Source organism: Stenella coeruleoalba (assembly GCF_951394435.1).
Source record: "Stenella coeruleoalba genome assembly, chromosome: 19".
Classification (NCBI taxonomy): domain Eukaryota; kingdom Metazoa; phylum Chordata; class Mammalia; order Artiodactyla; family Delphinidae; genus Stenella; species Stenella coeruleoalba.
In genome coordinates this window covers 50,536,598-50,551,795 of record NC_137165.1, presented here as the reverse complement: position 1 = coordinate 50,551,795, position 15,198 = coordinate 50,536,598, and the positions used below count along the sequence as shown (strand labels likewise).

At 52.8% G+C, this 15,198-nt stretch overlaps 1 protein-coding gene across 1 annotated transcript in view; it reads left to right on the top strand.

The window, feature by feature from the left end:
- CCDC40 (coiled-coil domain 40 molecular ruler complex subunit) overlaps nt 1-15,008 on the top strand; it is a 42,011-nt gene extending 27,003 nt beyond the window's left edge. The window contains exons 12-20 of the mRNA XM_079905203.1: nt 16-198; nt 4,441-4,686; nt 5,656-5,869; nt 6,280-6,449; nt 6,560-6,651; nt 8,069-8,189; nt 11,282-11,470; nt 12,990-13,148; nt 14,195-15,008. Of these exons, the coding sequence (XP_079761329.1) occupies nt 16-198; nt 4,441-4,686; nt 5,656-5,869; nt 6,280-6,449; nt 6,560-6,651; nt 8,069-8,189; nt 11,282-11,470; nt 12,990-13,148; nt 14,195-14,440 (1,620 nt within the window). The 3' untranslated portion in view covers nt 14,441-15,008. The remainder of the gene's footprint in view (nt 1-15; nt 199-4,440; nt 4,687-5,655; nt 5,870-6,279; nt 6,450-6,559; nt 6,652-8,068; nt 8,190-11,281; nt 11,471-12,989; nt 13,149-14,194) is intronic.
- Nucleotides 15,009-15,198: the final 190 nt, after the last annotated feature.

The following is a 15,198-nucleotide window of genomic DNA, read 5'->3' as shown; positions in this document are numbered from 1 at the left end:
GCTCTTTCTTTCCAGGAATACACGGCAACCATAGGCCAATTGCAGACTCTCCACCAGACCATCCAGCATGAGCTGGAGCTGGGGAGGAAGATGGATGCCTCCATCGTGGAGAAGCTGCAGGAGCACGTGACCTCCAACAAGATGACAAAGTACTTCCACCAGCTCATCCTGAAGCTCCAGAAGGAAAAGACCAACCTGGTATGCCACCTGCACACACCCGGGCCTCGAAAGGCAGGTGCCCCCAGGGAGAGCAGGCATTGGGGTGCCTCTCGCGGGGAACAGACCACATGTGGTGGAATGGGGGGGAGCAAGGGGCACTCAGCATGTTCATTCACCTTTCATTTTTTTCTAGTTGAAAAGAAATGCATTTTTATTGTAGGGAACCTAGAAGTACAAAAAGGCATAAGAGGAAAATAAGACAGCTGAAGTCCCACCATCCAGAGATAATCTCTTCTGAAATTGTGGTGTATTTCCTTCTGGAAATTTTTCTAAACACACACGGTCATACTCATACACACAAAGACACACAGAAACACACGTGCACATACACATCCCCATGTGCACATGTGAGCAAACACGCACACTCGTTCACACACACGCAAACATGCACACATTTGTGCAACATGTTCACATACATGAACACACATGTGAAGACACCTATGCATACACAACCCTATAGGACATAGGACTCTTACTATATACCAGTTTTTAATCCACTCTAATCCATTTACATTAATTTTAATGAAATACAACACAGAGAGAAAAGTGCACAAACAAGTGTAGTTGTCAATGAATTTTTCACTATGTATGTAGTGTTTTATTTTACATTATTGGCCGCATTCAACATAACATTTTCCATTAAATATGCTTAGAAAAAGTACATGTTGGCTTATGCATCACATTTCATCCTACAAATGTATGTGTTTTGTTCAACAGTTCTCTCATTAGACACTTCAGGTTGTTTCTAGGTTTTAAACTTTATAAATAAGTCAGCACTGAACATGCTTGCTCACACATCTTTGTCCACATGTCTGAGGATAAATTGCTGCAGCAGAAACCCTGGTCAAATTGGTAGGAGCATTTTAAGTGGATTGTGGAGTTGCCCAAGCCTCTGCCTCCCCAGGGTGTGCCTGGAGGTCCTGAGTGAATATGATTGGCCCACCTGGCCTGGGGACCCCACCCCTACCCCTGTCATGAGCTCTCTCTTGCTCCCCCAGGGGGTCTTGCTTTTCTCTGAGTGGGGAGGGGGGTCCCTGTGTCCTTAGAAAAGCAATTTGTTACTTAAATAATTTCTTCTTTGGCTCTTCCTGTGATGTGACCCCCTGCCTCGGGGCTGCTGTCTATCTGGCTAGCAGCCTGAAGCACCTCACCCCTCCCAGACACCTGGGAGGAGACCAGCTCGCTCCCGGCCTGGTGTGCTAAGGAACCAGAGAGACAGGGCTGGAACCAAGACCGCCCATGCCTGGATCTCCTTGAGATGCCCTAGCTGACGCTGGTGGAGTACTTCCAGTTCTTATTCTGGGAAGTGGGGGCAAGACTACCTGCTGGGAGCAAAAATGGGGGGGCAGTGTGTACTGGAGAAGCTATGGAGTGTGTTGGGTGTGAAGTAAACCTGCCCAGCCCTGCTGCAGCACCACAGAGGCCGGTCCCCTGGCCCCCAGGTGTCCCTCTTCCCCAGCCACCCATGTAGGCGGCACATGTACTACCACTCATGTCCACAGGAGGGCAATAAGGAGTCCAGGTCCAGCATTTGTTGCAACAGTTGGTGGGCGGCAGGTGTACTACCACCCATGTCCACAGGAGAGCAGTAGAGAGTCCTGGGCCAGTGTTCGTTGAAACTATTGGTGGGCGGCATGTGTACTACCACCGATGTCCACAGGAGGGCAGTAAAGTCCTGGTCCAGCATCTGTTGCAACAATTGGTGGGCAGCAGGTGTGCTACCACCCGTGTCCACAGGAGGGCAGTAAAGAGTCCTGGGTCAGCGTTTGTTGCAATTGGTGGGTGGCACATGTCCTACCACCCATGTCCACAGGAGGGCAATAAGGAGTCCAGGTCCAGCATTTGTTGCAACAGTTGGTGGGCGGCAGGTGTACTACCACCCACGTCCACAGGAGGGCAGTAAAGAGTCCTTGGCCAGCATTTGTTACAATTGGTGGGCAGTCCGTGTACTACCGCCCATGTCCACAGGAGGGCAGTAAAGAGTCCTGGGTCAGCATTTGTTGCAATTGGTGGGTGGCACATGTCCTACCACCCATGTCCACAGGAGGGCAATAAGGAGTCCAACTCCAGCATTTGTTGCAACAATTGGTGGGCGGCAGGTGTACTACCACCCATGTCCACAGGAGGGCAGTAGAGAGTCCTGGGCCAGTGTTCGTTGAAACTATTGGTGGGCGGCATGTGTACTACCACCGATGTCCACAGGAGGGCAGTAAAGTCCTGGTCCAGTATCTGTTGCAACAATTAGTGGGCAGCAGGTGTACTACCACCGATGTCCACAGGAGGGCAGTAAAGTCCTGGTCCAGCATCTGTTGCAACAATTGGTGGGCAGCAGGTGTACTACCACCCGTGTCCACAGGAGGGCAGTAAAGAGTCCTGGGCCAGCATTTGTTACAACAATTGGTGGGCAGCCCGTGTACTACCGCCCATGTCCACAGGAGGGCAGTAAAGGGTCCTGGGCCAGCAGTTTTTGCAACAATAGCCAGCAGATGCAAGTCCAGCTCTGGAAAGGGGGCACTTTTCCCAAACTGTTCATTACACCTCGTGGGCTGGTGGCAGACAGGGTGGGCATATCTGGGACAAGGAGCAGAGATTGTGGAGGGACAGAATCATACGCAGCTGGGTCCAGAGGGAGGGCAGGCACAGGTGAACCATGGGGCCTACACAGTTCAGGAGTAGTACTGATGTCCCAGGAGGAGGCCAGGGTGGTCTCAACAAAGGGGACAAACAGCCCGAGGGGACTGAGGGGAGGTCGGGGTGCTCTGGTTGGCCTGGTTGGTGGCTGAAAGGGGACTTAGGAGCTGAAGCCCTTCCAGGGTGGCTAGCACTGGGGTAGAGAGGAAGGCAGGGCCCCTGTGAAGACCCAGTGACCTTGGATGGTCTTGGCAAAGAAAGGGACGGGTGGATAGCCAGAGCTCAGAGGGGCCAGAGGGACCAAGGTGTGACCGCAAGGAGCTGGGTGACTTGAGATGCTGGCAGGGTCTGGCTTTAAACCTAGGAATGTTCTGGAAAGTCATGCACGATGGCTGGTCAGAGAGTGCATGTGTGACAGAGCCAGCTGGGGTCGTGTGGGGAGGGGCAGAGATGACCTTGGGAGACCAGGAGTTGATGGGAGCCACAGGCTGGTAGAGAGCTGAGGATTTTCGTGGGCAGGAACTTGTGGGCAACCAACGGCGAGGGGCTGGCTAGCAAGGTCAAGGCAGAACCACAGCTCGGGGAAAGGGGCCCTGATCCCAAAGTGAGCCCGAGCTGCCTCCCTCCCTGATTCTCACAAGTATCCTTATGATCAACCCTCCATGGTAGGAAAGAGTGGAGCAAATCTGTCTTCGGAAGCCAACAGAGGAGGCAGGGTGGGCTGGCCCAGCCTTCGGGACAGTGGCAGCCCCACGGAGCCCTGGGCACTTCTGCCCCGGGCTGAAGCTCCCACCCCCAGAACCAAGGTTGGCGAGAGCCCCAGTACAGTACAATCTTTTCTCTTAAGGACTGTGTCCAGCTTTTCCAGTGAAATGTAAGGACATTTGTCCCATCAAATAGAAATTAGAAGTTGGTGTTTGTCACAGCATTATTTAGAGTTGGAATGTTGATAAGAGATTGACAAGCTCAAAGAAGGCAGGCATCTTGGTATTCCTCACCAAAACACATGAGCTGTCAAGAGCAGTGCTCCATGATCATTGTGGAACAGATGACATTCCCAGGGACAGCTGTGACTTGCTTCCTAATCTCTGTTACAAATATGACCGAGTATTACACAGCCATTAAAAATGACATGACATGAAAGTTGTCAAATTGCAAAGTGGCTTACAAACCTATATGTAGAGTGTGATCCTGTTTTTCTTTTGGTGGGGGGCAAAGGGGTTTATATACAAAGTCAGGAAGGCAGGATAGATTCTAAATAGTGACGCTGGCTAACTGTGTGGCAGATTTATGGGTGATCATCTGTATTTTCACATTTCCCCGTTTCAATGCACGTTACTGTTTGTTTGATAAGAAGAGATAATAATGTTAGCTTTCTTTTTCTGTGAGAAATCATTAGGGTTCCAACAAGTAGGTCCTTTGACAGGTCTTGAGGTGGAGAGAAAGCCAACATCCTCCTCTCCTGATTATGTTTTGGAATTTCTCCAGATGAATACCTGGATGATCAAGGAAACAAGAAGCCAACCAGCTCCTTTGGAGCCTCCCAGAGAGAGAAAAAAAGTTCAGACATGTTTCCTTCTGCTAATTCAGGTGACACATCATTCCAAAATTGACGGTGACATTGCTCAGACCACCCTGGACGTCACGAACACCAGCTGCAGGCTGGACATGCATCAGAAGACACTGGCTGAGCTGGACAAGGAAGTGAAAAAAGTCAACGACCTCATCACAAACAGTGAAAATGAAATCTCCAGGCGCACAATCCTGATTGAGAGAAAGCAAGGCCTCATCAACTTTTTGAACAAGCAGCTGGAGCAGATGATTTCTGAACTCGGGGTAAGACCCCAGGGCCGGGAGAGGCCGCTCGGGTTGATATCCATGCCTGGCCATTCCAGGAACTTCTTATGTTCAGAAACGAACTCACGTAGGACACACGCGTTCCTGTCCCGCTGATCATACAGGTGAAGCACACGCGTCTGTGCCAAGTGCTCTGACTCGGGCTGTCTGCAGACCTTCTCTGTCGGGCCAGATAGTATTTCAGGTGTTACAGGCCAGATGGTCTCTGTCGCAATCCCCCACCCCAGCGGCTATGAGGAGGCACGGGCAGTACGTAAACAGATGGGTGTGGCCGTGTGCAGTAAAACCTTACCTAGGGCCCCTGAAGTTTGAATTCCATATAACTTCCGCCTGGCACAAAATTCTCTTCTGATTTTTTGCGCGGCCCACGGGCTATGCGAAGATAGGCAGCAGGCGGGATCTCAGCCACTGACTGCAGCTCTAAGTGAAGCCGTCTGATGAGTCTGGGGCTTGAAGTCCTACAGGTTATCCAGGTATCGCTGACCTGAGGAACCCACCAACAGCTTCAAGTCCCAGAACAGGATGGGCAGCTGGGGGCGCATTCTTAGGTAGACCTCGACACCAGAGTGCGGTCTCAGAGCTGCAACCTGCTTGGATTCCAAGGGAGTAAAGACCCTAACCCATGACAGTGCGCTGTTAAAAGACAATTTGCAAAGCCTCTTGGGTGACAGAGGCCCTGCTGCCCCTGCCCCAAGACTGGGGCATGGTGGGGCCCAGCCAGTGGAGGGAGGGGAAGGGGTCACAGACCCCCAGACCCATATCTCCCACAGCAGGTCAGTCCATATGGCCTGGGCCCTCGGGGGAAGGGACCCAATGACAGGGTCCCTGGTCCCTCTGAGTAAAGACCCCCTACTCGTCGTACAGACACATGATCTCAGGGGTCCCCACGCTCGGCAGCCCACCCAGATTTAGAGGCTCATTCTTCTTTCTGGTGAACATCACTTTCAGGGGCAAGAAGTGGGGCCCCTGGAGCTGGAGATCAAGAGGCTGACCAAGCTGATCGAGGAGCACAACGCCGGCGTGACGCAGGCCCAGGTGACCTGGCTCCGGCTGCAGCAGGAGATGGTGGCGGCCACGCAGGGGCGCGAGGAACACCTGGCCTCCCTGGACATGTCCAAGAAGGAGATCCACATCCTGGAGCAGAAGAAACTACGTATAGAAAGTGAGCTCCCCTTCCCAGCCCCCCTCCACAGCACCTGCTGTTGTGTCCCGGTCCCACCTGGTCAGCCCAGCCCTGCAGCCCCACAGGAAGTGCTGCCTGGTGTCCAGGGCCCACTCGGCCTGAACACATCATGCCCATTTCTTCCCAGAGGTCCTGCCGCCTGCTTGTCCTGCCCTTGAGCCACCCAAACCCCCCTGTTGGTGGTCAGGGTCGTTGCTTTCCGGCCCTGCCCCTGAGCTTGGCTGGTCTTTCCTAGGGGTTTGGTGTCTGAGCACCAACCCTGTCCCCTTCGGCCTCCTCTGGTTGGGCGGGGGTGCCCGAAGGTCGGCGGGGCTGGGGGGCGCTCTGGGCACAGACCCGGATCACAACCCCCAGGAGCCACCCCCGACCCCCGGCCGCCCTCCCCTCAGACAAGATCGACCAGGAGAAGAAAGAGCAGAAGCAGATCGAGCGGCACATGAAGGACCTGGACAATGACCTGAAGAAGCTCAACGTGCTGATGAACCAGAACCGATGCAGCTCCGAGGAGCTGCAGCAGGGCAACCTGGCCACGGAGGGCGAGTTCGTGCGTGCGCTCAAGGTAGGCTCCACCTTGAGCTCCCGCCCGTGGTGGGCAGGCAGGGGGCAAGGCGGGGGAACAGGTGTGCGCCCGCCCTCAGCCCCACCCTCAGCCGCCCCCTCCCCATGCAGGCCTCGGAGCGAGAGACCATCGAAATGCAGGAGAAGCTGAACGAGCTCAGGGAGGAGAAGGCGGCCGTGCTCAACAGCCTGGTGGAGGCGGAGTGAGTGCCGGGTGCGTCCTGTCCCAGGGTCGCTGCCCCGCAGAGCCGTGGGAGGCCACCATCCACGTAAACCGGCCCGGGAGGTGGGGGCGGCTCTGGAACCCGAGGTGGATCCTGGGGAAGAGTGGGGTTCTTGTCTCCTGAGCTCAGGGCAGCCCTCCCACCAAACCCATGATCGTGGTGGCTGGAAATAGAGTGGCTTCCTTTGGGACAGACTTTTTAAAAACTGTATGATCTTTCTGGTGCCTGATTGTAAGAGTAATCCAGACCCAACGGTAAGCATTTTAAACTGTGACAGTGTGTGCAGAGTAGAAAGGAGACTCACACGTAATCCAACCCTCTTCCTTTACCATTTTCTCTGTGTATTTCTTTCATTTTTTTTTTAACAAAAATGAGATTGCTCTCTATGTCCCCCTTTGAAGTAACCTTATATTTTTCTGTGATGTCCTTCCCCATTGGTGCACGTAGATCTGCATCTCCAGTTGCAAGGGCTCTTGAGCGGGTACTGTATGCATGCACCCTGACTGGTGCCATGTGATTGCCAAGGGGCTGAGTGGCAAAGGGATCATCCCCTCCCTGTGGTTTGACAGAATCTACACATAACACCGCCTGGAGCTTGCAGAGGATCTTAGTCCCTCCAGGCTGCTCAACAGAGCACCACAGACTGGGGCTTCTAAACAATCAACAGGAATTTATTCCTCACGGTTCTGGAGGCTGGAAGTCCGAGATCAGGGTGCCTATATGGTCGGGTGAGGGCTCTCTTCTGGGTTGCAGACTCCTTGCTGTGTCCTCACAGGGTGGCAGGAGAGGGGGAGATCTGTGGGGTCTCTTTTATGAGGGCACTAATCCCATTCATGGGGGTTCCACCCTCATGACCTCATCACCATCCCAAGACTTGGCATAAGGATTCCAACATGTGGATTTGGGGGCAGGGGGACACAAACATTCAGACCACAGGGGGTGGGGGGGCATGTGTCTTTGCTAACATTTTAATAGCTTTCAGGCTCTTGGTCTATCTAGGCTTTTGACTTCTTCTTATATCAAATTCTATCACTTATATTTGCTTTTCTCAGTTTCTCCTAAAGTTACATATCTGTTTTCTCCTCTGCCCCAGCCCCCTGCCCCGGCCCCCCAGTGAGGGTGGTGGGCACTGGGGTTGAGTTCACCTTCTGGTCCCAGAATGGTAACATTTGTTTCTATCTAAACCCTTGCCTGGGTGCCTGCAAATTAACCAGGCCACCTGCTAGGTGAGGGCGCCCCTCATGGACGGGAAGGCGAGGGTCTCCTGTAGCCCATTACAGACATTGCTCCTTGTGCTCGGTGCCCACCCCAAGCACAGCACACAGCGATCACCAAAGCATCAGAAAGAAAGCCCCTTCGTTCTCCAGCTCTTACACTGCCTCTCCTTCCCTTAAAGACACCAGATCATGCTTTGGGACAAAAAAATCCAACTGGCAAAAGAGATGCGCGCCTCAGTGGATTCCGAGACGGGCCAGGCAGAGATCCGGGCCATGAAGGCTGAGATCCACAGGATGAAGGTGGGTGGGAGGAGGGAGGTGTGGGGAGCTTGGGAGCTCGGGGTCCTGGGAGGAAACCACTCCAGCACAGTGGCCTGCAGCCCAAGCACAAGGAAACTTGCTGTTCCCTTTGCTGACCTCCTGTATCAGGGCCTGTCCAATTCTTGTTCTTACTGCACCGAAATGGTTACAGGACACACAGCTGTCTGCACAGTATTCATGAACTATTTTACCCTCACTCTGTGCAAGCAATGCACTCCAGTATTTTTAAACGCTGGCTGTGACCCCCACCCCCACCAATCTCACGACCCATTTGTGAGATGTATCCCACTGTTGGACCAGAAAGACTCTCACTCAGTAACAGGGTTCAAGGAACACACCTACCTTTTCCTTCCGAGCCATGTTTTCTCTCTACTGTCATCTTTAGCTGGATTTCATTCCCTTGAGAAAATGCTGGTAATTAAATCACAGGCTGTCACTGAGCCAAAGGTTCAGGGCCTTAAGGATACAAATGAGAGCAGGTAATAAAAACAAATGTGACATCACTTTTCTAATTACGTGGTTAATAATAATAATAACCCCGCTAGCTATTGAGTCCAGAGGAAGTCTGATCAAATGCATCTACTGCTGATAAGTTTTAGAAAACCACTCCATTTAACCGACTTTTCAAACCGCAGAAGTTGCAGCAGGTCAAACCCTCTATCACAGAGCTTACAGCCACACAGGCATGTGCACACACACACACACATGGACGGACGGGGCTACCGCCCCCTTGCCCCCTAGTTGTGGTTTTGTTTTGTTTTGTTTTCCATAACAAAAATAGTACATATAATTCAGCAACTTATTTTTTTAAAAATAATCCAGACATTATCTTTCCTTAACAGTTGCAGAATATACTATGGATATAACATAATTTAATGAAACATTCCTAGGTTGATGTGAAGATTCAGAATGTTTCCAATTTGTTGTTTTGTCACTAAAACAATTGTTACAATGATATCCTTGTGGAAATCAATGACCATATTTGCTTTCATGGGTCTGTTTCTGGGCCCTCTGCTGTGTCCACTGATCCAAGAGCCCAAATCCACACGGTCTTGATTTCTGTGGCCCTGTCCAATGTGATTCCTCCAGCATTGTTCTTTTTTACAAAATTGTCTTGTCTATTCAATATCTTTTTCCTTTCCAAAAACATTGACAATCAGCCTGTCAATTTCTACAAAAGTTCCTGCGCGGATCATGGTTGGGATTTGAGGCTCCAGATCAATTTAGAGAGAATTGACACCTTAGCATTGCTGAGTTTTCCAGTCCGTGAGCAGGTGTGTCTGTCTCCCCATTTACTTGGTCTTGTTTGATTTCCCTTGTTAGTGTTTTTGTCTTCGGCATTCGGGTTTTGCATATGTTTTGTTAGATTTATACCTAAGTGTTTCGTGTTTTCTGGTGCTGTTGTAAATGGTACTTTCTAAAATTTTCAAATTCCAGTTTCTCATTGTTAAGGTACAGAAATACAATGGACTTTTTTTGTGTGTGTGTGGTACGCGGGCCTCTCACTGTTGTGGCCTCTCCCGTTGAGGAGCACAGGCTCAGCGGCCATGGCTCATGGGCGCAGCCGCTCTGCGGCATGTGGGATCTTCCTGGACCGGGGCACGAACCCGTGTCCCCTGCATTGGCAGGCGGACTCTCAACCACTGCGCCACCACGGAAGCCCCTACAACGGACTTTTTTACATTGACTTTGTTCCTGTGATTTTGCTAAACTCACTCATTTGTTTATTGGTCTATAATATTTGACAACCCACTGCATGAAAAGGGGTTTCTCAGTGGATTTGCGTTGCTGGTTTACACGTGGGGGATTGAGCACACGTGTGTGCCGGTGTGTATATGTGTGTGTGTGTTTTGGCGTTTCCTCCTTGGGAGGTTGCCTGTTTATATCTTTGCCTGATTTTCCTGTTTCTTATTTCTTAGCAATTTTTAGAACCTCCTTGTATATTGGGGTTAATAACCCCTGTCTTTAATACCTATTCTAAACGTTACCTCTGGTCTACTGCTTGCCTTTACACATTTTTTTTATGGTCTCTTTCCGCTCAGAATGTGTTTAGTGTTTAGTTGTGTATCAGTCTTTTCCTGTATGGCTCCTGGGTCTCCGGTACTGTTAAGAAGGTTCCCCAGCTTGAGGTTACACAAACAGATTCCTGAGCTTTGTCAGTTGTTTGCACATACTTAGATCTTGAATACACCTGGAATTTATTTGGGGATGTTGTGAATAGGGGTCCATCGTATTTTCTCTCTGCTGGGGAGTGAGTTATGCCAGCGGCATGTATCAGGTGATCTGTGCTTCTCTCACTGATTTGAACGGCCACGTTGATCACAGGGATGGAGTTGAGGTTGCCATCCTTGTCCTGCATCTCTGCTCTGCTGTGACAGTTATTTTGACGGGCTCGTGCCAGCGCAGAGCATTTGGTTACTGTCACCCTTGCTCTGTTTTAACCTCGTGGGCTAGGCCTCCCACCACCACTCCTAACTTAACTTGGGGATTCCTGCCTGTCTATCCTTTTGTTATTCTGAATCAACTTTATTGAGGAATAATTTACATGCAGTAACATGAACTTATTTTAAATGTCCAGTGCACACGTATGCAGCCACCACCCCATGGAGACGTAGAGCACGTCCACCCCTGCAGAAAGCTCCCTGGTGCCCCTCGCAGCCCAGCTCCCACCACGACCCAGCCCCCAGCCCAGGCCCTATAGGCCCTACACACCACCATCTCACAAAACCATGGTGCATTTTTCCTAATGAGGAAATTAACCTTGGTGCAATACAGTTAACCAAACTACAAATTCTAACCAGAGTTCACCGTTTTTTTTGGCTAATGTCCTTCTTCTGCTCCAGGACTCAACCCTGGGCCACATCTAGTCCTCATGTCGCCCCACCTGCCCCGGTCTCTGACGGTTTCTCAGTGTTGCCCTGTTTGCCTGGTGTTCTTTACATGGACCTTAAATCACTCTGACCGGTTGACTAAGCCCCCAGGTTCCTTTCTCCCCTGGGGACATCACCCCTGCGGGTTCCCTGATGGTTCAGTTGGATGTGGTGGGAGGTCCCTCTGCTCTGTGCACCCAGGTCAAGCACAGCCAACTGCTGAAGCAGCAGGAGAAGATGATCCAGGACATGGAGCTGGCTGTCGCACGCAGAGAGACCATCTCCACTCGGGCCGAGGGGCAGTGCAAGATGGACAAGAAGCTGCTCACCCGCACAGACTTCCACCGCAAGCAGACCGAGCTGAGACGGAAGATCAGGGACATTCACAAGGTCGGGGAGCCGAGCGACTGGGAAGGGACCACGCTGCAGGCCACCTGTCCACAGGCGGTCAGCCTGTGTCACCAGCCCAGCTGGCAGGCGTGCAGGCATCACTGGCCAGGGCCGTATTTCTGATGTACTTTCCCCAGCTTGGGCTGCGATTTCACTCTGTCCTTCCTGCCTGCTTCCCGGCCGGCCCCTCCCTGCCCCACCTGCCTCACCGCCTCTTCTTCTGCCCCTCATTCCCAGAGCTATGGTCACAGCTGCTGTGTCAGGGCTGTTTTAGGAGACAGAGAAGTGACAGTGGGGGCTGGGGGTGATGAGAGGAGCTCAGGTGCAGAATCAGACAAGCTGCTTTCTTCTGTGCTGGGGACAAAAGCCTGAGCCTCACACCCCACGTGCTGGTTCTGGGTCAAGATACAGTGGGTGTCAGATCAGTAGGTGCTTCCCGAGTGCCCCTAACGTTCTGCTCTGATAGGGGCTTTCTTTGGGAGTTTGTCTTGGGTTTAACAGAAGATCTATATAGGGAGGGTGCAGCTTAGGACTGGAGGCGGCCCTATTTCTGCCCCTTTCTGCCTAACAGAAATGGCATCAGGGAAGTATGGAGTGCTGGTGAAGGGCATGAGTCCCTGTGTCACTGACCCCAAGTGGGTGGTGGGGATGGGCCAGCGGGAACGTGGAGGGCACCCACTCGAGCCCATGTCCCCGTCCACCAGTCCAGATCGACTGAGCATTGTGGTGTGTGCCTTGCCCTGAGAAGGGACCAGCTGTATGGCCCAAGTGCCCCCTCCTTTTGTGATCACCAGGCTGGGCTGTGGGCTCAGACTTCCCTCAGCCCCTGCTGACCAGCTGTGTGGCCTCAGTGCGTATAGAAACCTTCCACGCCTGAATTTCCTCGTCTGCCAGTGGAGATAGGAGCAGTGGCCCCTCCCTGAGAGGCGAGGGTTACATGAGACAGAAAGCTGCCTCGGAGCCCCACTGTGGGTCCCAGCCCTGCTCTTCCACTCATGGCTCAGGCACGTTGTCTGACCTCTCTGTACCTCTGTTTACTGACCTGTGAAATGGGTCCTCACCTCATGGCATCACCCAGAGGACTGAATGGAGAATGTTGGAATAGCCCCTGTAGGGGGAGTCCTGTATGAGGAAAGGTAGCTGAAAACGACAGACTTGATACAACTGCTCATTTGGATGTTACTGGAGGCACAGAGGGGCCTTTTCCGGGCCTGGTTTGTGCATTTCTCTGCCACGTTGGCCACTCCTGGCGTCCATCCCTCTCGACCCCTCGTGGCTCCCCAGGGGCCTCCTCTGCCCAGCTTGGTGACGGACTCCTCTCCGCCCCACCCCACAGAGGGTCTGGCCAGGGGTCCCTTGCTGGCCTCCCCACCCCCAATACTCTCCTGCACCCCGTCTCTTTGGGAATCCTCCTGGATCATGTGCATAGAGGGTCCTGGGGTCCTCCCAGCCTGACTCTGCTCTGTCGGCTGAATAACCGGTGGGCAGGGTCCCAGGATGCTCCTGTCTAACCCCCCAGGCCACCGAGGAGTGCACCCAAACCATCCTAGAACTGGAAGAAACTCAAAAATCCGTGAGCGACTCCCTCCTGGAGAAACAGGAGCAGCTGTCAAGGATGCAGGCCAGGGCCGACGAGCTCGAAGCTGACCTGTACCAGCTGGCAGCCCTCAAGCGGCAGGTACACAAGTCCCCAGGGCCGCCAGGGCCACAGGAACCCAGCAGCAAGGCCCGTTCCGGCCCAGCTAAGCCGAGGCTGATCGCACCTGAGGTGCTGTCGTCCACCTCATGTTTCCCATGAAGTCTCCATGGGCCGGCACTGTCCTGGGTGCCAGGGCAACAGACTAGAATAGAAAAGGTGACAATCCCTGCCCTCCTTCTGAGGGCGGGAGGGCAGGTGAGAAACAAAACGAATAAGAAAAAAGATACCATATATCTGATGGTGATATAGATACTCCGGAGAAACAGGGGGCAGAGAAGGAGCATCGGGTGGGTGGGGGCTGCACTTGTAAGTAGGGTGGTCTGAGACGGCCACACAGGGGAAGCGACACTGGAGTCAAGACTTGCAGGGAGCGAGGGAGTGAGCACCCCCAGGTACAGCAGGAGCTGGAGACTGCTGGGGCCCCTGGGCTTGCACCGCTTGGGGCCGTACCACCGTGGCCAGGGGCTTCTCCCTCAGGGAGGGGGTTGGGGGGGAGGAGTAACTTGGGGTTATCGGGATCGCTCGGCTCTCATGTTGAGTGTGGAATGGGAGGGCCAAGAGTGGACACGGGAACCTGTTTGAGGCCATGATGGTACTTAAGGAGGATGGGGACGCACGGAACACAGCACGGAACGCGGGTAGCCTGGGGCTAGTGCGAAGCCGTCAGATTCTGCGTATAATTTCAAAGTCGCCCCAGTGGGATTTCCTGCTGGATTGGATGTGGTGGTGTGAGCAGAAGAGAGGGGTCAAGCAGGGCTGCAGGGTTTGGGGCCTGACCAGCTGAGATGGGAGTGGTGGGCGCCAGGCCTGGCCCCTGGCAGGTTGGACGGCGGGTGAGGGAGGGTCCAGGCTCCACCCCATGCATGTCAGCCTCTTTGCCTGGAGCTGGAGACTCAGCACCCTCAGCTGTTCATTCCTGCAAAGTTCTCCTCTGGCATGTCCTTGAGTTGGAGTTCGTGCCAGCCCAGAGGGTGTCCTCTTTTTAACGTGCGTAGCCTGACACGGGGTCTCTTGTCCCACCCAAGAACCTTTCCACGCTCGTGGCCCTGCAGTCACGCCTCAAGCACCTGCAGGCCGTGAAGGACGGGCGCTACATCTTCCTGCTCCGCAATAAGCAGTCACTGCTGGCAGAGCTCAAGCGGCTGGACGACCGCCTGGCCAGCATCAGCACCATCCTCCACCACGTGAAGGACAAGTACCCCCAGTTCCAGGAGGCCCTGCTCAAGGTCAGCCGGTCCATCAGCAACAGGCTGGAGTCATCTGGGCCCTAGAGCGCCCACCCCAAGGAGGAGATCAGTTTTGTGTATCATCAGGGGCTTCAAATCTTTCTACCCTCAGAGACACCAGTTAAGAGAAACAGACAGGCCAGCATTGTAGGAATGTTTTTTTTTTAGCCACCCAGTGGTTTAAACCAAGTCAAATGTCAGCGTTTCCAGTTGCATTTCGGTGAGTCTTCCGCTTGCAAAGGCAGTGTCAGTGAACACGAACCCATATTTCCACATTGGGCTTACTCCTCCAAGTAAAATTGGAAACCCAGGTCTCTGCTCCTGCCCCAACTCCCAGCTTGGGTTAAATCCAGATTCCCAGCTTACACGAGCAAGTCCAGGGGGACCCTGGCTGCATCTGGAAGCCTAATGCCTGAGATAAGACCACACAGGTGCATGAACACAGACCTCCTTGTCTGCCCACTTGTCCTGCCCTCTCCTCCAGCCAGGGCTCCTCCCCCCACACTCTGATTCCTGAGCCCCTGCTACCTATGCCTTCTCTGCAGTTTAAAGGGAAAGTGTTCTACAAAGTAATTTTATACTTTCAGCAGAAAAATAAAACTATTTTTCTGAATATGAGAGAAAATCGTATTTATTCTAAAACATTTCAGAAATGCAAAACCCACAAAGAAGCGAGGAGGCCCTCAATCCTGCTCTGACACCGCTGCACTGGGCTTTCTGTGCCTGGTTCCACCTGACAAGGCCACAGGGTCCGGCTTCTGTATGTCATTTTGGAAAGCTTTCTCCTTTTTTTTTTCTTTTTC